The sequence below is a fragment of the Camellia sinensis genome, chromosome 15, assembly GCF_055761805.1.
Source record: "Camellia sinensis isolate YWXY chromosome 15, ASM5576180v1, whole genome shotgun sequence".
In the NCBI taxonomy this organism is placed as follows: domain Eukaryota; kingdom Viridiplantae; phylum Streptophyta; class Magnoliopsida; order Ericales; family Theaceae; genus Camellia; species Camellia sinensis.
In genome coordinates, this window is record NC_138975.1 from 131,730,515 (window position 1) to 131,755,692 (window position 25,178).

The following is a 25,178-nucleotide window of genomic DNA, read 5'->3' on the forward strand; positions in this document are numbered from 1 at the left end:
CAAAATGACTCAAGACTATTTTATACTTTTGCCTTCAAACTTTCAAGAAATAGTGATAATCCTCATCATGAGTAATAAAAAAAACATCAACAAGAAAAAAGTATTACCAATTCTTTCACAGCAATAAACTGCTCCTCAGTCAATTGACAGATCCACCCCTGAGACAGAGTATAAAGTAAGTTTAGTGAAGTGAGCACAAACATTAAAAAAAATAAATGCTTCTTTGAGCTACATACTGTATGTATGTGCTCCCTTATGCATTCAACAAAGCCACTTCCACCAATCCCCTCTGCATCAGACTCAATCAAAGCTGCAAAGCCAATATATATTGATAGTCAATTTGCAAAGACTTTTTGCACATTCAAGAAAACTGTACTTTTATCAATCGCATAAACAATTTCCCTCAAAGCATCTCAGTAAAGGAGGGTGGACCCCTCTTCAAAGCATACCAAGAATTGTTCCATATTCAAAGGATGAAAGAGGATCATCAGTTGTTCCCAATTTCAATAGACGCAACCATAGACCCTGTTCAATAAAGCAACCAGCAAACTTTGAATTATTAATGCCAATAAGATAGGAAATTAAACCAATCGAGAAGTTTCGGCATTGGCAACACAGGTATTACCCACCCAGAACCTTTTTTCCAGAAGATAAATGAAACAAGAAAAAGCATCTGGGTTTCAATAATAATTAGAGTAATCCTTCGAAAATAATAAAAAGAAAAATCATTAAAGCATAATAGATTGTATTACTTGCCATAATCCATTTCCAACCCCACACAAAAAAATATAATAATAATAATTCGCTAAAAGAAACAACTCCTGAAGGGAAAATAATTAAAAAAACAAATGTAGGAACATATTTTCTGAAAATAATTCCTGATCCCAACTAGAGGAGAGCAAAATTGGAGGAGAAGAACATCCTCCAATAATCATGAGGAAGTGAATAAAAAAGGAAGGGAAAAGTCAATAAATTACAAGCTAACTTTTTTTTCACAAATCAAAGATCCAAACACAACATCAAGCTTTACAAAAATTCTCAAAATCCAACTCCATTGAATTGAAGTACATTGATATTTATAAGCTAGTATCTCCTATTCCAACAAGGACTTTTGATCTCTGTTATCAAAATCTTATGATTCACGATTCGATTCGCAATTTTTGCAAAATCGATACAAATCTATGGGTGAATCTATTTTGGAAGTAAATCTCTAGTGAATCACACGATTCACAATTGATTCACGATTTGATTGACTTTTTACGATTTATGCAATTCTTAAAACTATTGTATCCGATATATTTTCGTCTCATTTTTTCTCCATCTTTTTAGTGAAAATGGCATAATACAATTTCTAATAGCGTTTTATACCAAAATAACTAATATAAATACACGATTTGTTGTTATTTTACTGATCATGGAGTTTTTAATAGGATCCAGCCAGACCTAACATGTTTTTAACCTTTCTTCTTAGTTTTTTCCTTAAAAAAATGATAATATATTTTCTAAAGATGTTTAAGATTAAAGTAATTTACACCATGAATTATCTATTACTATTTTATTAAATTAAATATAGTTGAATATTATATGAGTGAGGTTAGTTATACTTTTTATAATGTTTTAGGCTTTAAATAAAATATCCTAAATAATTTTTTCTTATTTTTTGGTCATTGTTAATTGGAAAAGTATATATGCTTATTGTCCAAATATCAATATTGTTGTTAAATTATTGTTACTTTGGAAATTGAGGGTTTATCTTTATTTACTGTTTTTATTAAGAATGGCTGATAAGAAATATATAAAAAAAGGAAGGTAAGATGGTGATCATAGGAACTTTTATTAACTTCTTATCTATTAAACTATGTGATCATCATTCAAAACAGCATATTCGTTGATTTAAGTCTAAATATTTCATATCCATAAAATATATTTAACATCAAGTGTGTAGTTATATTTTCTAAGTGATTTAAAAAAAGGAACTAAATATTTACTATTCACGATTCGATTCGATTCGATTCGCGATTCAATACGAGTCCATTTCGATTCACGATTCGAATCCCGATTTGACAACTATGCTTTTGATCACAAGTAGGAAACAAGAAAATCTTACTAATTAGAAAAGAATAGACCTCCTAAAAACCAAAATTTAACTTGAGCTGTACAACGACCTATTGACCAGAACTACAGCATATGTCCAGAAAAATATAAAATTACATAATTACCCTTGGCTCCTAAAAACAAATAAACATGCATAAAAAAAGACCAGCAAACATACTAATTTATACAATATATAAAAATAAATAGAAGTTTATAAAACAAATGCGTGCACCATGTGAAATTCTACTCCTCTGTATGCATCACTGGTCAAAAGAACAATGTCACAAATCATTATCAGAAGTCACAACACAGGGTTCACAAGGACTAGCTAGGACCAGTTTGTTTAGATTTGGAAGAAAAGTTGATGTCTGAATCCACATTCTTATGGAGACTATTTTTCATGTGGAAATTTAACCTCTTAAGGTGCTCAAATCACCAAGCAGATCCCCATATAAAATTTTAACATTAGTCCCTCCCTCCCTCCCTCTAATGGGAAATGCTGTTGGTATAAGCCGTACATGGCAATTATTTCTTGCTCCCTTTATTCCTGTGTGCCTTTGAAGCTGTGATTTTTGCAGAATGATAGGTAAACTCCAGATTGCTTGTTAGGTGAACCTTAGTCACATCAAAGTTAAAGGGGAAAAAAGACAGTATGCCAATAAATCAACTTAAAGCAAAAATGTCACAAAATGCAAGATTTAACCTGCATAAAAGAACATGCACAATTCAAGAAGTACGGGTAAATCTTGTAAAAGATCAAAAGAAGCCTTGTACCTGCAGCTTCACTTGTATATCCAAAACCATGCGCTCCCGTTCAGCCTATAAAACAAATTTCACAATTTTGTTTGAGAACAATTGCGGAAGCTCAAATACAAGCTACCAGATCATCAAAATAATGATTGGTCCACAGAACTTACAGCCCTCTCCCTTGGACTTAGACTTTGTGCCTTGGATTCCTTACCCACGAGCACTGAAGGTGAACTGGAAAATGTAACAACAAAATTAGGGACGATTTTGAAAGAAATGGTTCTGCATAAACATGTATGACAATCCATCTACAGCTCTGTACAAATCATACAAAGAAGTTGTTATCATAGCACATTGAAGGAATATACTGTCTGAGTACCTGAGAGCTCCACTAGCTGCTGCTAGGATCTGCTTCCTCTTTTCTTCCTGCTCTTCTGTTCTACTGTTTGAAGGAAATCTGTCATAATTATATTTGGCACCTGATCCTGATTGAAAAAGAAAAAAATATCAAATAGCATTCATCCAGTTTTAAATGTGTCAAATAATTTTGAATATTTCTAGAAATTCATCTGCTAAATTAGCAACTGCTAATAAACTTGCAATTCAAAGGTACCTGACATTCCAGCACCAGAATCAGATATAGTTACAATCTCAGGTTCTGCCAAAGGTGAGGGAAGAATTGATAGTGGATTCTGACCTCTTCCCATGGCATCTTGTAACTTATCAAGAAGATTGTTATTGTTTTCATCAGAACCTAGACCCCTCTCTAAATAATCGAAGAATCCTTGAGAGTCTAAAAACTGTGATACCTGTTAAAAATAAAATAAAAAATTATTATCAGTTCAAGGATCATTAAAAGTTCATTCAGAGACGGAAAGAGAATGACATAAATTTCACGAGGAGAAAAAGGGGACAGCATTAACAGGAGTCTATTCTATAAGTTTGAGTTATTCAGTATTTATATTATATGGGAACTTATGTTAAGTCCTAAATCCAATAGATCCTATGATAATTAATGACATCTTTCATCAAACGCTATTAAAAAAACGTCACCAATTGTTAATTTTCAGCGACAGTTTGAAATTTGTCACAAAAAATGTCATTAATTATAGGTTTTAGCAACAATTTGAAAAATTCGTCACAGAAAAATACCACTAACGGTAAATTTTAGCGACAATTTATAAAAACCGTGACAAAAAGGCACTAATTGTCAATTTTTAGCGACATATGTAAAAAATCGTTACAAAAAATTATTTTTAGGACTTATGGGAATTAAGTCCAACTATTAGGACCTATTGGTATTTTATCCTATATTATATGAGAGCAAAAAATTCAACTGTGGAAAGGCAGCCAAAGGAAAGAAAAAAGAAATAGAAGAAAAAAAAAAAAAAAAAGTGAGAAAAGAAAAACATTATAAATTTTATTAACCAAAAAAGAGATTTTATGAGTTATCAACCAAAACCAATGACAACTTGGATGTCATGACATCACCATTGGGTCTGGTGGTTGGTTGGTTGACCGAGCGCGCTTCTTCAAAAATGCTTGAGTGTTGAAGACATGAGTTGCAGTATTTTCCTGAAAAAGATTAATTTCGTCAAGATAATCAAATGTCGTTTCTGTATGACATATTTAAAATACCATAAAAAGTATAAGGTAAGCTTTCATACTATGAAATTGCGGTAGCCGCCTAAAATTGATGCAAAAAACTTTAGAAATATAAACCTGCATAAAAAATTATTCAAAGTATGAGAAATAGTTGCGTCATATTTAATTATATCAACATGGAAATTCTCTATGTGAATATTATCATTTATTTTGACATGTAACAACATCAATACATAAATGAAAGCCACATTTTTCACGTTGAAATTTCTACGAAGAAGCAAAAGTTCTTTAGTTAACTGTTTTTAATTGCAGAACATAATAAAATAGAAAACAAAATTACATTATTTAGAAACATGTATATGCTGTGACTCAATTTATGGCTTCAGAATATAAAACGTAAAAAATGTGTTTGACGGACGCTTGTCCAGATGAAGTCTTATTCTAACAAAGCAGGAGAACAAAGCATAACTCCCAACTACTTAGGGCTAAGTTAAAATAAAGAAATATCAGAGGGAGCAAATTAAAATTACAAGGGAGACGAAATAAGTGCAACAGAAGAAAATCCACGTGAGCAGTACTCAGACGTGACAAAAAATTAATTGAGACTACGTGAAGCGAAATATGGGATAACATTAGAAGAATGGGGCAAAAACTAGCATTTAATTAATATTTTCTTGGTAATTGCACACCTCCACTTCTATCATTTTCAAAGAAAACCAACCACACAGCATTCATCTATGTATTTAAAAACTAGCTTGTAGAAGCAGGAATTCGACAGGATAATTTGATTATTTTAGTCACAATTCAGTTGTAGCAATTGGAAAGAAATGGGTACTTCATAAAGAAACACATGGCATCCAAGTATCACCTAAGTTGAAGGTCGTGATATTCTCCCCAAGGCTTGCTGCTGCCTCTTGGATACTGCTCAGATGAACTCCCAAGGCTTGCCTTCAATTGGTCTATCCCAACAAGATTTGGATACAACAACTTCATTATCTCTGTACGTAATGAACTAAATTCTGGCTCTGGAATAGGAGGAATATCCTCTGATGTGGTGATGCGGTTATGCTCAAGGTCCACAACAACTACCTAAAACAAAACAGAAGCAAGATCTCTATTTTGAACATTATATTAATTCCTTTTCGAAAAAGGAGGTTGGTAGGATAAATGTGTTTATATATATCATTATATATATAGTCATCATCAGGGTATTCAACCAAATAAAGGGTGAATAGGCATTAGAAAGTTATGCAATTAGCAAGCTGCTTTAGCTAAGTATGCAACACAGTTTTTAAGAACAAAGAATACAGTGAAACAAAATAATTGAATAGAAAAGTAAACAAATAAATAAACTGTAACTTGGTTTACTGCCTCACAAGGTTTTTATTTTTTATTTTTATTGGCACTAGGGTGTCCAGATCAAAGTCCGACTAATCCCACAAGGGTGCGCAAGGCCTTCAACAATGGGTTTCCCGCAAGTGCACCACGGTTAATTGAAGGGTTTTTTCCCAGGCCGATGGCCCCAAAGAATTGTTAGCACCTAAGAGGTTTCGATCCTTGAACCTTGGAAGGAGCACACCCCCAAGACCCAAAATAAATCAGAAAAACAAATGCCCGCAAGGGAGACAATCATAAAATTAAAAACCCTCTAACTACACCAAGTAGGATGTCATCAACTATTTCGATCAGTGGCTTGAGAAGATTCTGGCCATAAAATGAGTGGGATTTGATGTTCAGATGTCCTATGAGCACAAAATACATATCCTTCTGTACCTTGCTCGATACTATTATTACTAAATAAATGTCTTGAATTCTCTTCCAATATTAGATCTCCACACCTAAAAAACAAAAAACGAAAAAAGGAAAAAAAAGCATGGGCCTGTATAATCCATCTTATTAGTTTTCATCAGTTTCCTCTGTTCTCCCTCTTAATCCTTGCACACACACAAAGACTTGGCAGTCATAAGTCATATCAACTAGAGGATATGGTAAATGAAAACAAGGAATATGGTTTTCCCACATTAATGAACCCCTCTTATCACTTGATCTTTGATCTAGCATAGCAGATATAATTAGAATTGAACTATGGCATAGTTTTGTCAACTCCAATGAGCTAAAATTGTTACATAGAAAAAGCAATGTCAACAAGACAATAGATTGAAAAATGAAAAGAAAATAAAAGGATTAGACCCATACACTTGACATGATATTTCTTTTCTTTTTCTTTTTTTTTGATGAGTACTATTGAGTGTTTTTAACAAGAGCACTTAAAGGGGCATAACCTTTGTACTTAAGATGTCTACGAAGCACAACTTAAAGTAATAACTAAGCTCTCCTAAAATCAATAAAATTAAGAGGAATCACAAAACTTCCAGAAGAGCCAAAAACGAAAGGTGCAAAGTGCATCACTTTCAATCTATGTATATCCATTTGTAGGTCTTCAAAATGACACAATTTTACCCCCCCCCCCCCAAATGCACCACGTTAAGCGCATTGATTGGAGTGTGTGTAGTTCCTTATGTTACAATGTTAATTATCAAAAAAAAAAAAAAACAAATTTTCTTTTTCTTCTTTTTATCTAAAACTACAGGCTGAGAAATTTGCAAGAAAAAGAGGCATTCAAAAACAAAAATTCTATTGTTCATCCGACCAAAGAATGGCAAGATAAAGTTTTTGAATGACAATCAGAGGAAAGAATCCCCATGTTCCCTCTATCTGTACAGTTCAGTTCATTCCCTCCTTTATGATGGATTTTTGTCATTTCTAGTCAAAATAATAACAATTATACAGAACGAATATATGATTAAGCTAATTGACTATTTGGCCAACTGTTTCTAGGAAGATTAAATAACTTAGAACGATTCTAATGCACATTATAGCAGAAGAGTCCAGATCCATTTCACCAAATCCTTCTAAAGTTCTAATAAAATGTGCCGTCTCAGGCAGTACACAATTTTTAAGAAACTGATAAAAGTGGAGATAAATGAACTGCCAGAACTGCCCAACCAATTATTCTGAAAGACCTAGAAATATGACATACTCAAGACAATACTACAAATTAACAATGATAAATTATAATGAGAAAGGTAATAAACAGAGAAATACTGGACACTCAAGACAATAAAAACTTGTGAGAAAAAGTAAAAGAACAAAAAGAGACTCAAATTAGAAAGGAAAAAAAAAAAAACTTACACCATCCATTGTCAGACCAGTAGTATCAACACCTGAATGGAGACCCATCATATATGGCGTAGGAGCATCAATGTAGTCTACTCCACTGAAAAACAGTAATGGAATGTAGACGTGCTTCAGCAAAACAAAAGGAGAAAAATTAGATGACAATCCTTTCAAAGAATCAAATAATGCATCACTACTAGGTAAGCACATCTAGTATTAACCAAAATTTCTTAGCAGCACTTTCCAGCTGTAATTAACAATCGATGTTGACATCATATTACAAATATGAGCAGCATATATATGACAGAATAAATTTGTCCTTGACCAGTACAAAATAATAGTCTGCAAAAACTCCAATGCTTACCTGCCATCGAAATGGATATATCAAATGGCACATGGCCTCAGAGACTAGTGTTAAAAGAGAATACCTGCAAGAAGCAATAAGAGAATGATTAGGATTGTGAAATCATGGAAATAACCATTTTCCAAAACCCAATAGCTATCCCAGTTTTTTAAAAAAAAAATTTATGGTAAGAGACAAGATCAGAACCTGCATAAAAACAGATAACAATTTAAACTAATTATAAAATTTATATAAAAAAAAAAGATAGAAAAAAGAATTAATTAATTCACAAGGAATGACACCATTCACAATGGTAAAAACATATAATTCATCATAATCACTAAATAAAGGCCAAATCTGGCCAAGAAATATTCTCTCATAACGTCAAGCTAAGGGGGGAAATCTGAGAACAACTCGACAACTCAAGCATTTATTTTCAATCTAAGCATACGAATGAAGTTACATGTGGGATACTGATATATTATGTCTGGTCCGCATAGCACATTTGACCTGAACCAAGCCACTCCTGTTGGGCAGTCATTGGTCTCTACTGCACATGACTAAATCATCTAGGCTGAGTTTCATCTAGTCCCCCCTAGCAATTAATCTGTTCTTCTGATTCTATTGTCTCTTACCTTGCCATTCACAGTCTTTTAGGTTATAAAGCATGGGTAACATGCTAATTATCTGATATAAGTTTTTCCTTTAATTTGATAGGCATTTGTCAATCATAAACTGCTGTAGAAACATATTGCCAATTCATCCATCCATCCAACTTCAAAATTATGAGCAACATCCTTCCATTCTCCCCCTCAGCATTCATTATTGCCCATGATAAGGAAAATTGTCACTACTGAATAATCCCTTAGCAATCGCTTTTCATTATTTCTTCATTTGTCTCCCAAGTTTACTAAATTTATTTCTCTATTCATAATCATAATCATTCCAGACCTTTAACCCTGAACCTTTGGCATGTTCCGGTGAGCAAATTTATATGATTCCAAGACATTGTTCAAACAGTTTTGAATCTTTGAGTTTCCCAGTATTTTTTTTTTATATATAAAATCCTTAAATTTGAGTAGAAATTTTATTTTCATAGTGCTTCCACATTTCTTATACAAAACGAAGTTATTTCATATTCTGACTTAAATCAAAGTTCCCATTCTCTGTTTAAAGACATCTGCAAAAATGACAATTAAAATCTATATGACAGGCAAGAGTGTTTAAATACGACATCAGCAAACTTACAAATAATGTGCAATGAATACACGTACAGTAGAGCAGAGCACATAAACATGGCACAATAAAGCATATATAATCAAAGCCTACCAATGCTAACACAAAATATAACAGATAAATACTGGGAAGCAGCCACAAAGTAAATTTACACAAAGCAGCTAGAATTGCATCCAGCTAATATATTCAAGTAACAAGCAGATCAGTTTTGCCAATAGCAGACAATGACACTAGCTGCAGTTCTTCCCATTGAAGAAGCAAATTTCTTCAAAATAATGAGAACAAAAAATTATGAATAATCTATTAAACCATTTCTCCAACTTTCTGAAGTTAGAAAGATACTTGTTTGATCGGAACAAAACCCTCCGTTCAAGCAACACAGCTGTAAAAAGTTTAAGAAAATTGTCAACATCCAAGCACTGCATCAGTGGTTGAAAAGATATCTGCATCAAGAGAAGAGAACTATTCTCAAATAAAATGGCTAATGTCCAATCAGCACTGAATCACACTGAAAGTAAAAGGCAGAAGCATACAGCCAAGTAAAAACAATGGTATTTGGACACATACATCGGCATGCGGGAGCCCATCCTTTGGCGGAACTTCAACAGCAAGCAGGCTATTTTCAATAGCAAATAGGACACGATCCTTTCCAGGTGTAGGCAGAGGTACACCAGACACCAAATTTGCTATAACATCCCACAATGGCTTGCTGAAATTGTTGCAGAGCTGAGCACATTAAATGCAATAGAAGAGAATAACATAGAAAATTTCCTTTTTACAAAGAAAATATTAGACTTTCTAAATCAGAAATAGACAACAAAACTTATGCTAATTTTTTTTTTTTTTTTTTTGTAAATGCATATTAAATTAGACAGTTAAATTATCCAACTTTTCGTTGCACATAGGAGAGTGGCGTCACGGAAGCGAGGGCACATAGAAGAGTCTAAGTTTGGGAGCATTTATATATTTTATATATAAATATATTGTAAGAAAATTAAGTTGCTTAGTTAGTTGTAATATATATGTTGAAATGTGAATAAATATTGGCGATTAGATATAACTATTATGTAAACATAAAGTATTAGAAAAAAATTTGAGTAAACTTTTTTCTATAATTTAATGGTTGCTACAAATTGAAGGATTTGATTCGGGCTTCATTCCAGCATCAGGTGACGTTCCTGTTGATGGAATCTTTTGTATGTCTTTTTCTTCTTCTTTTTTTAAATAAAATTTCTTTTTTGCTGCTGATCAAAACAGAAAAAGCAGTTTCAAGTCGCAATTTAACTATAAAGTAACCTGATCTGCAGAAAGCAAATACCCAGTTGCCAAAACCTATAATCACTAATTTTCCAAGAGCCTTTTTAAACTGCAAAGTCTTAGGGTTTCACTTTTAGGGTTCATCCTATCAAAAAAATGAGGCCCTAACATTTTTTAGCTGAAACTGTAATTTTTAGATTTGGTAGGCATAAGATCAGTTCGAAACTTGAACCACTAATGGATAGTTGGTTTTTGGATTGTGTGTCATTTTCGGTTCTATGTAAGATTAGATTTTGAGAATGTCAATCATCCTTAGAGGTGACCAATTTCATGGTTAGTTAAGTTCACCCAATGGGAACTGACATTTTGGCTAGATGAGGGGCTACCAATTCAGGAACTTCTATGAGCCACTACTTTCCTCCCTCAATTTTGTCTTGAATCTGTTTGATACAGTGCTTACTGTAAGAAATAATTGTCCTAGAAGCCAAGAGTAGTTAGTAACTTAGTTGTGTTTCTCGACATTCCCCCAGATTATGTGATGAAGTCTCAAGGATCCCTCATCCCTCTTTCTTTTATATTTTACTCTACCTACTTATAAAATTTGGAAGGATAGGCGGTGTGGGGATGTTGTGCTGGAGGTGCGTTTCCCCTTGATTTTTGGGATTGCTTTGGATCAGGAGGTTACTGTTGCCGATTGTTTGGGGAATGGGGAGTTGGTGGTTTGGGATATTCAATTGCGGCGCCAAGTTCAGGATTGGGAGGTTGACCAATTGGAGGAGATGTTCAGTTTCTTATATGGGTTGGGCATCACGGGTAGGGGAGAGGATGTGGTTGTTTGGAATGTTTCGGGTACTAAAGGACAATTTTCTGTTTCGTCCTTTTATCGGAGTTTGGTGGAGGAGGTGAAAGGGGTATTTCCTTGGAGGAGTATTTGGGTGTTGAGTGTTCCGTCTAAGGAGGTTTTCTTTTTGTGAACGGCTGCTTTGGGACAAAATCTTACTATTGACAACTTAGTTCGTCAAGGACAAGTATTAATGAATCAATGTCGTATGTGTTGTGCTAATGCAAAGTCAGTGGATCATTTGTTTCTTCACTGTGTTGTAGCGTCACGGCCTAGGGGCTTATTTGGTCTATGTTTGGGATTGTTTGGGAGCAGCCGAGGGGGGTGTTGGAGCTATTGTGGAGTTGGCGTGGCGCTCGGGTTGGGCATCAACGTCAGCGAATTTGGTTGATGGTGCCTTTTTGTTTGATGTGGTTGGCTTGGTTGGAGAGAAATTGACTTACGTTTCAAGAGATTAACCATTCGGTGTCATGGCTTGAGAATCGTTTGTTAGTTACTTTGTGTAGTTCATTGGAAAAAAGGGTGGATCCGGATTTATTCGTTTTCTTAAATTTTTTGGATAATGGTATTGGCTAGGAGGTTTTAGCTTTCCATTTTTAGGCGTTTTGCATTCTTGGCATCATCTTGATACTTTTTCAATAAAGTATTTTATTTATCAAAAAAAAAAAAATTTCTTTTGCTTCCTCCAAAAAGAAGAAAATGAAGAAGAATACGAGGAGGAACAAAAAGAGGGAGAAAAGCTAAATTTACTAAAAATCAAATACATCTGTGAGATTCAAATTCTACCCAAGATTCGAAGCTGGAAATAGTAGAAATCACATAAAACTGAAAGATCAAGAGAAAAAATATTTGCAGCAGAATCATGCTTGCAACTACCAGGACCTGTATTACTTTGACAGTTGCTCCAGAACAATGCCAAGGTTATTGCAATGTCTTGTGGGTGGGGAGAGAGAGAGAGATCCAGCTCTATGTGGGATGTTAAAGATGGAGTAGTCAAATGAGGAATAAGGCCATTCTTGGCAAGGATGAAACGTCCAAACTAAAAAGCGACTTCCTAATTTAATCTCCATCAATTGGTGGTGCTGGAATGGTCGAACTGGAAACAGACTATTAAACTGTGACCTCTAAAAAAATTTAACTCACTGGTACGGCAACATTACATCAAAATCAAGATTAGTTTCCCCCATCAAGTATAAGGACGTCACCAACATAGTCCAAAAACTATATCAGCTTTCCCCTCCATGTATAATTTAAGATATTTAAATAAGAAAAGAGGAGGATGTAATCAAGTGTTTTAGGAAAGCATTCTTGTTTCCACACTATTTGATGACTGCCAAACAATAATTCCAAACAAATGCATGGATCCACATGATGAATCTATCAAAGAAAATCAATGTTCTACCACTGAAGCAAACTTGCCTACTTCCATCAGGGGAGAAGCAAAGTGCAAATAGTTCCTCCAATGCATCCCGAAGGATACAAAAACTGGGAGAGCGTGAAACAAGACAGATACATTTGTCAGCAAACGAATTTGCTGGGATGCGATAAGCTTCTGCAATATCCTCACAGACCGGATCCCGAAAAGCAATGCAACAAACATAAATTTTAGACCCATCACCCTCTGCAGCAAATATCACATCCAAGAAAGAGGAAACAAGTTTAAACAAAGCACAGCAAATATATATATATATATATATATATATATGTATGTATACAAGTCTGGTAAAAAAAATTGACTTTAAATAGACAACAATGGTAATGCAAATGGCCAAAATAGCTAAATAATCATTAGGATTTAACCCCACTAACCCAACAAATAACTATTTGGTCTTGAAAGAAAATCATGTTATCCAAAATTGTCTGTCAATAACCCAAAAAATTCATGCTACAACTTCTGTAAAAAGTAAACAGAATGGACTAGATGGATATAATATTATTCAAATCTGTCAACATATAATTTACTTCAACAGTGACAAAATGCTATAGCTAAGCAAAAAATAAATAAGATCAGTCATACTACAACTAGTGCAGAACAAAATGCCAACATTGTTCAAGAGGAAACATCTTTTACAACTGAACTTTTCAATCAGTAATCAATTTTCTATACTTTCTGGTGTTCCTTTACCTTTTATTTCTTCAATTTTTTTAGAACATTTCTTTAATACTTTTATTGAATATAATCTTGTTATATTTATTTTTCTTGTCGACAACAAAGAAAATTGAATAGAGAACGTGCTGAGGGGCACAACCCTTGTACAATCAAATGAAAATAAAATAAACAAAAGAAGAAGAAAAAGTACAAAAGAAAGACCACAATCCTTTTTTTTCTAAGCAACAAAGAAATTTGTATTAAAGAATGTGCCAAGTTGGCACAACCCTTATACAATCAAGAATAGAAAAAATGAAGAAAAGAAGAGAGAGAGAGAGAGAGAGATCCAGCACCCTACTACAAACCAAAAAGAAAAGAACAAATCCCCCTACTACAATGCTTCAATATAGGGCCAACTTTGCAAAGGGTTTTTTCTCGGATTTTGACATTGATTTCCATTTAACTACACCAGCTTTACCAATGAGGACAACAGAAATGATTTACGGATGTTCCTCCTTGAACTTCCTCTTAGAATCTTCCATAAACACACACACACACACACACACAAAAAACGAAAACGCAGACTTCTAAGGTAATAAATATTCTCAATTAAACAACCATCCTTATCCTTCACGTTTCTTTGCCCCACTATATGATCTCTCTTCTTATGATCATCATATAGTTCACTGAACATTGAATCTTCCTAAGTTCCCTTTCCTTCTTGGAGAATGATTTTCCCCTTCCCTCCTTGAAACCTTCTTAATCCTACCAATGTCCTCCCTCACAGGTTCAATATCCTTGCTCCACCAACCAACTCTTTCATCTTTGTAACTTGTTCAATCTGATCTGATCATGGCTAAGGCAACCACCTTTATTATTAGTCAAGGAAATTCCTCAAATTTACTATTAATCCTATCTACTTTGTTGAGAATAGCTAAACCATTGGAACCAATATTGAAAGAAAAGTCAACTAAAGAATTCTCCTCAATCCCATTACCAAGTAGACGACATAATTACTTACCCCAAAAAAAAAAGTAGCAACATAATTCCTTAGATGACATCTCCAATCCCACCAAACCCCATCATCCAACCCATCCCCCTTGGCTTTCTTCTCAACTTCCAAAGAGCTTTTCTTATTGCCGGAAAACATATAATAATTTAGAAAAAAGCATCCACACCCAACTACTAAAATACTTCAATATTGCACCACAGAAGGTGTTCTTCAATTTCTGAGGTGCTCCTTCTAATGTGCACTTTTTGTATGGAAAGTAGCGCATGACAAGATCCTTAATGTTGATAACTGAATTAGAAGACAACAAAATCATGTGTCCCAATGTTCGTGACACTAAAGAGTTGGTTTCTTTATTATCTATCATTGATGATGTTTCTTCAGTCATGGATCTATTGATAAAAGACTCTGAACTATTTATTCTAATGGTTCTCTCTCTCTCTCTCTCTCTCTTAGATTTTTCTTTGATAAGATTATTGATTATCCAACTGTAACTTTTTTACTCCTAATTTGATAATTTGGAAAGTTATTGTGCCTATTAAAAGTAAAGTTTTTGCAGAGCCTTCGGTTCACAAGAAACTCAATACTAATGGCATGACTCAGAAAAGGAGGCTTAATGGCCTTTTGACACCGTAATGACCTTTTTTCTTTTCTTTTTTTTATCAATGACAAAAATTTTATTGATTAATGTTAAAACCTATCACCTACTTCACCCACTTAACCCTACTCCACTAAACCTAACCCACTACACCACTACCACCTCACCTACTCCACTAAACCTAACCCACTACACCACTACCACCTTCACTTCACCTACTCCTTACCTACTACACACTCACCCTCTTCTATATATAGGAATCATGAATCATTGTAATAAATACAACATTATATCAATCAATATAAATCAATCAATAATACAATTCTCTATTTCTCTTTATACATTAAATTTCTACATGGTATCAGAGCAAGGTTAAACACTTAGTATTTTTCGTTTCACCGGCGGGCGGCAACCTCGCCTTGGCCGCCCGCCGGACCTCAACCTATTCCGCTTATTTTCTACACATACCTTCCCATCACTGCCTAAATCCTCTCTCTTGAGGCCAATGTGAATTCCTCTTCTTCATAATCTGCACTAACTGTGGCATCTTTTCCTGGGGCAAACTTTGCAACCCAACACTCAATCTATGCTTCTCCTCCATGCTCATTTGCCTCTTGTTAGGATCCTTCGCCTTCGGCTTTGGTTTGGGCTTCGCCACAGCCTTGAGCTTCACTGCAGCTTTCAGCTTCATGGCAGCCTTCGGTTTCACAGCAGCTTTTGGCTTCGCAGCTGGCTTGGCCTTTGCCGCTGGCTTGGGCTTCACAGCGGCTTTAGCTTTTGGCGCAGCAGCTTTTGTCTTAGCCGGAGCCTTCTTTTCCTTTTTCGCTTTTACAGCCTTCGGCTTTGCTTCCCTCTGGTGGCTCCCCAGGTTCCACCTGAGCTGCATGATTCATTTATAGCTGCAATTGATAAGGGAAGTATTAGAACAATGCCCAATAGAAGTATGCCAGCTGCTCCTTACCCTACTCCTGGAGCACTATTAATAGGTGATGCTTTCAACATGCGTCATCCTTTAACTGGTGGAGGAATGACTGGAGCCCTGTATAAGGTGTTTTGTGCATCTCCTGATCAAGCAAGGAAGGAAATGCGTGAAGCATGTTTTGATTATTTGAGCCTTGGAGGTGTGTGTTCAACAGGACCAGTGGCTTTACTCTCTGGTCTAAATCCTAGCCCATTGAGCTTGATACTCCATTTCTTTGCTATAGCCATATATGGTGTTGGCCGTCTCTTGCTACCATTTCCTTCCCCTAAGCGCCTGTGGATAGCAGCTAGATTATTTTTGGGTGCATCGGCTATCATTTTTCCCCTCTTTCTCTCACATGGGCTTGTCCCCTCTCTCTCCTCCGTTTGATTTCAAAATCCATTATTTTTATTTATTTTCTCCAAACCACTTTCCTTATTTCCCCCATCTTTCATTTTGATTTCAAATATATTTTTATTATTTCTTTCTTTATTTTTCTTTCACATTATTTTTTAATCTTTTTCAAATTCCATTCATACCATATAGCTTTGCACACCAAACCATCTTTTATTCATCTCAGGGATCAACCCCGATCACAATTTTAACAAAAAAAAAAAAAAAAAAAAAAAAAAAAAAAAACAACCACAACAACACAAACCACAACACCACAAGATTTGTTTTTCTTTTCTGCAAACGGCCACCCACCGACCTCACTTTTTCGCCTATTCCGCCGGTCTTTTCTTCTTGCCTCCGTCCTGGGTGGTCCTTGCCGGTGTTGCCTCCGTGCTTCCTAGACCACCAAGCAAGTTGCCTCCTCCCTGCTCCTCCATTACAGCATATGGTGGACCTCCAAATCGGAACATCACGGTGGCCTTCCTCTTCAGCTCCTTATTTTCCGCCTTTAGCACACTTAACTCTGCTCGTGCATCCTTATACATGCGTTGGAGCAGAGCCAGTTGGGCGTTTAACTGCTGCACCTCATTTGTCCTACTCTGCAGCCGGTTCGACAAATTTGTAACCGCAGTCATGGTTTCCACACATGACTTCAATGTATACTGATTGGCCTCCACATCCGACTGCACTGCCATTCTTTACTCCACCGACCGCATCGGAAAGTTCAACGGAGCAAAACCAGAGGTGTTTGGTTGAGGTTCACAGGCCTCCGCACCAGTTATCTCTCTTGTTGACTCGTTGAGGTCGGGAAAGAGAGTGAGTAGACCACGGGATGAAGAGGCCATATTCTGGGTGGCTGAACGGGAAGAAGAGGCCATGTTTTTTGGGTTGCTGAGTGTTTCAGCGAAATAGCAATTTCAGACTGATAATGTTCGGAAGGGGAGTGTTTCAAGATTTACAGCTCTTAGAGGCAATCTCTCAGAAAAACGAATATCTCTCTCAGAAAATGAAGAGTTTTTCAGAAGTTTTTTCTCAGGTTTTTTTGTCTTCGCTTCTGCCTCAAGCACAGCCTCCGCATTGGTTTATATCGACACTGACGACGCGGCCGACACGCCACTCTGTCGCTCACGTGCCTTGCCGCGTCTCCGGCTCACCTTTTGATGGCTCGACGCTTTCTGTCGGGCACGACTTTTGATGAAGTGGGCGCGCCTTTTGAGGGCGCAACTTTTGATGGCACGTCTTTTTATGGATTGGGCATGCATTTTGATGGCACGTCTTTTTATGGATTGGGCACGCCTTTTGATGGCACGCCTTTTGAAAGATTGGGCACACCTTTTGAGGGTGCGACTTTTTAGGGGTCCGACAAGACTCTGTAAACTGTCCCGACATTGATTCCGGTTCGTTTCTACAAGGGTCCGACAAGACTCTGTAAACTGTCCCGACATTGATTCCGGTTAGCTCCTTTATGGGTCCGACAAGACTCTGTAAACTGTCCCGACATTGATTCCGGTTAGTTTCTACAAGGGTCCAGCAAGACTCCGTAAACTGTCACCACAACTGTCACAACATTGTCTGCTACAACGGTCCGACATGACCCCATAAACTGTCTTCTACATCGGTCTGACACCGCCATCCAGTGTCCTCTACACCGTTATGACACCACCATACAGTGTCCTCTACAACGTTATGGCACCACCATCCAGTGTCTTCACCAATGGTCTGACACGACCATACAGTGTCTCCTATCCTTTTTTATTTTTATGCATTTTCTTGTTATGTAACTCTCTCCAAACTCAAGTTGGTTAGTTCCTATCCCCCTTGAGTTTGCGGGAGGCTGTTAAAACCTATCACCTACTTCACCCACTTAACCCTACTCCACTAAACCTAACCCACTACACCACTACCACCTCACCTACTCCACTAAACCTAACCCACTACACCACTACCACCTTCACTTCACCTACTCCTTACCTACTACACACTCACCCTCTTCTATATATAGGAATCATGAATCATTGTAATAAATACAACATTATATCAATCAATATAAATCAATCAATAATACAATTCTCTATTTCTCTTTATACATTAAATTTCTACAATTAATCAAGAAAAAAAGAGACGAGGATGCAGCATCCTCGTCAAATAAGAGAAACAAAGAAAAGAAAATACATAACCGACACAAAGACTTCATCCATAATGACGTATTATGTCTAAGAACAACGAGGAAACTATTGAATATTTATTCTTGCATTGCCCTGTAGCTATGGCGTTATGGTACAAGTTATTTCAGTTGGTCAAGATAGATTGGGTGACTCTGGCTTCTTGTATTCAATGTTAATGATTTGGAACTAATAAGAAGGCTCAAGTATTTTGGAGTTGCATATTTGTTCGATGTTTGAGGTGATTTGGTTGGAAAGAAATACAAGAGTTTTTTTAGAGCAAGATTGAAGAGAGTGGAGGGTTGTGGGACAATATTTGTTATTTGTCTTTCTTTTGGGCTTCAATGTCTTCTCCTATCAAGGGGATACCTTTATTTATCCACCAAAAAAAAAAAAAAAAAAAATTCAAGGGGATACCTTTTTTTTTTTATTTCTAGAAATTGGAGGGCTATATGTGACTCGTAATTTTGTTTTTACATTTCATCCACCCCCCAAGGGAGCATCCACTCTACAAAGAACAAAAGAAACAGACCCTCGATGATGTGCTAGAACCTCAAAAAAAGAATATACCTTGCTTTTAAATCAATATTCAATTATCTATTGGATTTTAACTTCTTTAACAGTAGAAAACCAAATTCTACTACATCTAGTCAGCCAACTTGACAAGCAAAAAAACAAATTGCATACTCTCAATGCTAGGAGCAAAAACTTGAATAATTACAAGTAAACATTGCTAGAAATATATACAAGAGTTGCATACCAGTTAAAACAATAGGATAACTCCGTGGAAAGGTTGAGACATCATTAGAATTGAAGCCTGATGTGTAGAACTCCACACCAGCTGGTAGAACACACTGCAATTCAGCAACCCCACTATGTTGGATGAGGATGGTTGAAAGAGAGAACATATAAAATAGCCAAAGTGAAGCAGAGTAATAAAGTAATGGCTTTGCTGACAAAAAGTAGCCAAACTCAGAGAATTATCATTGAATTTGAAAATATTTGAAGCAGAAACGAATAAATCACAATGTAATAACATGATAAAAATGCTAAATCGCCTTGCATTGTGATTTGATGCAAAAGTGATGCCCACATTAATATGGTTTTAAACTTGCACATCTTAATAGAATATCAAATCTCAGCATGAAGTAGAATTGCCTCATTTAATTTTTAAAATCCTCAAACCCTATCAAATACTATGAATTGACCACTAACCTGCTATGAAGCCTAGTTCAAGATAGCCCGCTTGATAAAAAGCTTGGGCAGTCAAAAATGACAATTTGGATTTGAGACTAAAGGAAACAACTTCGCAAAAATAATACCCGAGGTTAGTTCAGTATAATGTACACTGCTCCCAACACTCCACATAGGTGAGACCAACATGAGTGATGTTCCGTTCCTTAGAGATAAATACAAACAGTAAAGAATAATAATCTGTAAGGAATATTGAAAAAAGAAGTTAAATGATTTCCCCATTATTTCTAGCCAATCTCATATTTTGCGAATCCACAAAAGTATTTTGTGATTCTAATACAATCCCCCAAAAACTCTCTTCAGCATCATAGCCAACACTTTAATAAGCAGCTTATTTATCCACCTAACAAGCTGATAGGACAAAAATCTCTTCTTCTACTCCTCTTCTCTTAGGAATGAAAGCAACAAAGAGACATTCAAACTCTTCTCAACCAAATCATGCTCAAAAAGGGATGGCATCAACCCATCATTTCCCCCTAACCACCCCCAACACCAGTGTAAAAGGCTAACATCATCCCATCTGGGCCAACAGCCTTAACCCCATTAAATGTTTTTAAAGTTGCTCCCACATCCTCCTCAATCAGGCCCTTTCCAACCAAGCCTCATCCACAAATGAGATTGAACAAGACTCTATCTCATCTAGTCTTGGACACCTCGCTGGTCTCTAAACACAAAGTTTCAAAAAAATCTACCACACCCTACTGGATCTCCTCTCACCTTGTCAAAACTTTTACCCCCAACATTAATACTAGCAATGATATTATGGCATCGATGAGCATTAGCCATCATGTTAAAAACAATGGGTACTTCAGTCACCATTCTTCAGGCAAAGAGATTTCAACTTCTGCCTCCAAATAATCTCTTCCATCTTAGCTATCCTACCAAACACTCCTCATCCTTCTCTCTATCCTCATCCTCTGCATCTGAAATCAGTCTTGTCTGTTTTAACTTCAAACTCATCAATTCAACGAATCTCCTCCAACACCTTAGCTTTTTGAACCACTAACTTCCCAAATTAAATCTCTCATTTAAGTTTTTTTTTTTTTTTTTTGATAAATAAAAGTAACTTCAATAGAAAAAGCCCTCATCTAAGATGGTTCAATGAAAAGGATTTGAAAGGAAAGGGTACCCCACACCAGTGTTTTAAAAGGCGCGCCTAAGCGCGAGGCGCAATGAGGCGCAGCCTCGCACTTTGAACAGAGCGCAACACGCAAGGCGCAGCTTAGGCGCTGAGGTGAGGGATTTTTTTTGAGGTGAGGCATGGGCTTCATGGGCTTTACCTATTTTTCTACTCCAATTGTTGATTAAGTGCTTTTTTTGTGGACATACCCGCAGGGATTCAAAACTCTTCCATATAAAATGACCAAATGTAGTCAAAAGAGAGCAGAAAGTGATAAAAGACTGAATGTTATGCTTTATACCTTTTGTTGGATATTATATTTCTAACTTTTAGAAGATTGAATGTTATGTTTAGAAATTATCGAAAATGGTTATGATTTTTTAAATATTATATATATATATATATATATATATATATTTGTTATGTTGAAAAATTTGCCTATTTTATAATTTTGCTTTTTTTCTACTATTTGAGCTTCGCTTTTGTGAGGCGCGTGCTTCGCCTCACGCTTAGGCTATAGGAGACCTTATCGCCTCGGTGCGCCTGGAGCATTTTAAAACACTGCCCCACACCAAAATTTCAAAGCCATAGCATACTTGGCAGCCCATAGTTCACAACTATAATCTAAAAAGCATGGACACAGAACAGACAGAGGACGTATATGATATGATACAGATACTCTGACATGGTCACATATACATGAATATAATAAAAAATTATATACATAAATATAATAACACATTTAAAAATACATAATTATATACATGAATATAATAACAAATTCTTTGTTAAAAATACATTAATATTTTATACATCAAAATAGAAAGAAATCGATTTTCAAACTCTTTAAGTTGAAAAGGAAATATAAACAAAAGATCATATAACTATTGTAAGAAGCTCTAAATCCCAATCAAACTAGAAATTTTAGGTTTTTAGGTTCGTAAATTTAAAAGTCTAAAGAAGGAGCTATGTTATATGGAATGTTGATTGCTTGGGTATGTGGAACGAGAACGGAAACGTGGTACGCCACATGCTCTAAAATGTGGTACGATAAGGGTAGACTTCTATATATTACACTTAAGAATTAAAAGTACTTCTACAATAAATTTAAATTTCTTTTAACTATTATGCATCCAATAAAAAAAATATATATATTTTTTTTTCATTTTTGATGTTTTTATCTAGTCAAAACTTAAGTCACCTTAGATTTTAGTTCATTATATTTGATTTTTTTCCTCCTAAGGTAATATTTTAAAAAATATATTGTTAAAAACTTTTGGGATCACTTCGGATCACTAAATTTACCGTTTTGAAATGAGAGTATACCATATTTCGAAACGTGCATACCAATACTTAATTCGCTAGTATATTTGTGTTTTCTGGTAACACAAAGAAGGAGGGATTAATAGATATAACCAATAAGGTTTATTTTTATTTTAATCATTGGTTGTCAAATTATTTTATTCAAAATTATAGGCCTTGTTTGGTTTGCTTTTGAGAAACAAATTTAGGACAAAATTTCCAAAATTGTGTTGGTTTAGTGATTTTGAAAAAATTACTCTCTCTCCTACACATCAATCAATCACTTTTTCTCTCTCTTCTCTCCTTCTCAATCACTTTTTCTCTCACACATATTTAAGCAATTACAACAAAACATCAAATCATTCCAAACTCCCATACTCCAAAATTATTTCCAAAATATATAACCAAACAAACCAAAAAAATTTCTAAACTCTCTCCCCAAAATCTTTTTTGAAAATTTATCTCCCAAAACCAAATCAAACACATGTTTTAATACATGTCAAACCGATAAGCATATATCCCATAAGTGTCCAAAGGGTTACCAATTCTATAATATATATATATATATATAAAATAAAATAAAATAAAATAAAAAAGTAGTTAGACACATTTGAAACAAGCATCTAACACGTTTTGGGAAATGTTAGTGTCAACATCTATAAGAAACACGGCACCTTCTTAGAAGTGTTCGTGGTTCTTAGACTATAATGTCTATTTTGTAGGCCATTGCAAAGGAAAGAACACTAGAATTCTTAAAACAAATATCTAAAGAACATGGACTCTCCAGACCTATCAATATAGCTATTGTCATCAAAGGAAAAAAACTAGAGTTGCATTAGAGCATTTGCCAAGCAAGAATCATGGAGTATATACATTGATGGTAACATGACACTACCTAATTCTTTAGGGTTGGTTAGAGGAAGAGCGACGGGGGATTTAAAGATACAATCACAATAACAATGGGATAACAAGCTAAGCTACATGTCAAAATGTAAGATTTTGTGTATTATTGATTGATATAGAGAAAATAAATTGTATGTATTATTGATAGATATGTTTATTGATCTCTATTACAATGATTCATGATTCCTATATATAGAAGAGGGTGAGTGTGTAGTAGGTAAGGAGTAGGTGAAGTAGAGGTGGTAGTGGTGTAGTGGGTTAGGTTTAGTGGAGTAGGTGAGGTGGTAGTGGTGTAGTGGGTTAGGTTTAGTGGAGTAGGTTTAATTGGGTGAAGTAGGTGATAGATTTTAACAGCCCCCCGCAAACTCAAGGGGGTTAGGAACTAACCAACTTGAGTTTGGAGAGAGTTACAAAACAAGAAAATACATAAAAATAAAAGAGGATAGGTGACACTGTATGGTCGTGTCAGACCATTGGTGAAGACACTGGATGGTGGTATCATAACGTTGTAGAGGACACTGTATGGTGGTGTCATAACGGTGTAGAGGACACTGGATGGCGGTGTCAGACCGATGTAGAAGACAGTTTATGGGGTCATGTCGGACCGTTGTAGCTGACAATGTTGTGACAGTTGTTGTGACAGTTTACAGAGTCTTGCTGGACCCTTGTAGAAACTAACCGGAATCAATGTCGGGACAGTTTACAAAGTCTTGTCGGACCCTTGAAGGAGCTAACCGGAATCAATGTCGGGACAATTTACAGAGTCTTGTCGGACCCTTAAAAAATACACTGTATGATGGTGTATATAGGCTGCCCAAATATATATATATATGGATATATATAGTGAGCCCTCAAAAGGCGCGCCCACTTCATCAAAAGGCGTGCCTGACAGAAAGCGTCGAGCTATCAAAAGGTGAGCCGGAGACGCGGCGAGGCACGTGAGCGACAGAGTGGCGTGTCGGCCTCGGCTATTTAACCAAGGTTGAGGCGGAGGCTGTGCAAACCAGTCTGAAACCGCCGAAAAATCCTTTGAAAAAACTCTTCCGTTTCTGAGAAAGAGATTCTGGAACACTCTGTTGCCATTCTGTAACCAACCTTGTCTGACAGTACCAATCGGTAATCGCTGCTTCTCTGAAACACTTAGCAACCCAAAAACATGGCCTCTTCTTCCCGTCCAGCTACCCAGAACATGGCCTCCTCTTCCCGTGGTCTGCTCACGCTCTTCCCAGACCTGAACGAGTCCACAAGAGAAATAACGGGTGCGGTGGCCAGTGAACCTCAACCAAACACCTCTGGTTTTGCTCCGTTGAACTTTCCGATGCGGTCTGTGGAGCAAAAAATGGCGGTGCAAACTGATATTGAGGCCAATCAGTATACTTTGAAGTCATGTGTGGAGACCATGACGGCGGTCACAAACCTGTCGCACCGGCTGCAGAGTAGGACAAATGAGGTGCAACAGTTAAACTCCCAGCTGGCTCTGCTCCAACGCATGTATAAGGATGCGCGAGCAGAGATAAGTGTGCTAAAGACAGAAAACAAGGAGCTGAAGCGGAAGGCCACCGTGATGTTCCGATTTGGAGGTCCACCATATGCTGTAGTGGAGGAGCAGGGAGGAGGAAACTTGCTTGGTGGTCTAGGAAGCACAGAGGCAACACCGTCAAGGGCCGCTCAGGACGGAGGCAAGAAGAAGAGACCGGCGGCAGAGTAGAGAAGAAAAATCCCGCCTGTGGATGGGTGTTTGTGTTTTGTTTTTTTTTTTTTTTTTTTTTGTGTGGTGTAAAATGGTGATCGGGGTTAAGCCTCAGCATGAAGAAAGGACAAGTTTGTGGAATGTTGTTTTTGATTTTTTTTTTTTTTTATTGTATTTTGTTTTTGTTGTTGTTTTTTTTTTTAAAAAAAAACAAAAAAAAATATTTTTGGATGAGTTATTTGAAAAAGGGATAGTATTGTAGAGTGGGTATTTGAAAGAGATTAAAAGTGGTTTGAAGAAAATAAATAAAAATAATGAATTTTGAAATCAAACGGAGGAGAGAGAGGGGACAAGATCACCAGTGTCACATGACCCTTCTATTTCAAATATGCCTTTG

The 25,178-nt window shown here is 36.0% G+C and overlaps 1 protein-coding gene across 3 annotated transcripts in view; it reads right to left on the reverse strand.

Annotated features, from left to right (window-relative positions):
• Positions 1-25,178, reverse strand: part of SCD1 (stomatal cytokinesis defective / SCD1 protein (SCD1)) — a 47,415-nt gene that overhangs the window by 18,787 nt on the left and 3,450 nt on the right. Inside the window, exons 2-17 of one of the 3 annotated variants that reach the window (XM_028242095.2) lie at positions 19,273-19,366; positions 12,720-12,921; positions 9,770-9,911; positions 9,545-9,645; positions 7,988-8,051; positions 7,639-7,752; positions 5,315-5,535; positions 4,509-4,563; positions 4,333-4,416; positions 3,455-3,650; positions 3,221-3,326; positions 3,012-3,075; positions 2,869-2,913; positions 450-525; positions 237-310; positions 108-158 (exon numbers count right to left, since the gene is read on the reverse strand). In XM_028242095.2, coding sequence (XP_028097896.1) covers positions 108-158; positions 237-310; positions 450-525; positions 2,869-2,913; positions 3,012-3,075; positions 3,221-3,326; positions 3,455-3,650; positions 4,333-4,416; positions 4,509-4,563; positions 5,315-5,535; positions 7,639-7,752; positions 7,988-8,051; positions 9,545-9,645; positions 9,770-9,911; positions 12,720-12,921; positions 19,273-19,366 — 1,689 coding nt within the window. Of the gene's footprint in view, positions 1-107; positions 159-236; positions 311-449; positions 526-2,868; positions 2,914-3,011; positions 3,076-3,220; positions 3,327-3,454; positions 3,651-4,332; positions 4,417-4,508; positions 4,564-5,314; positions 5,536-7,638; positions 7,753-7,987; positions 8,052-9,544; positions 9,646-9,769; positions 9,912-12,702; positions 12,922-19,272; positions 19,367-25,178 lie in introns of all 3 variants that reach the window. The other 2 variants (XM_082909373.1, XM_082909374.1) reach the window with 2 other exon arrangements.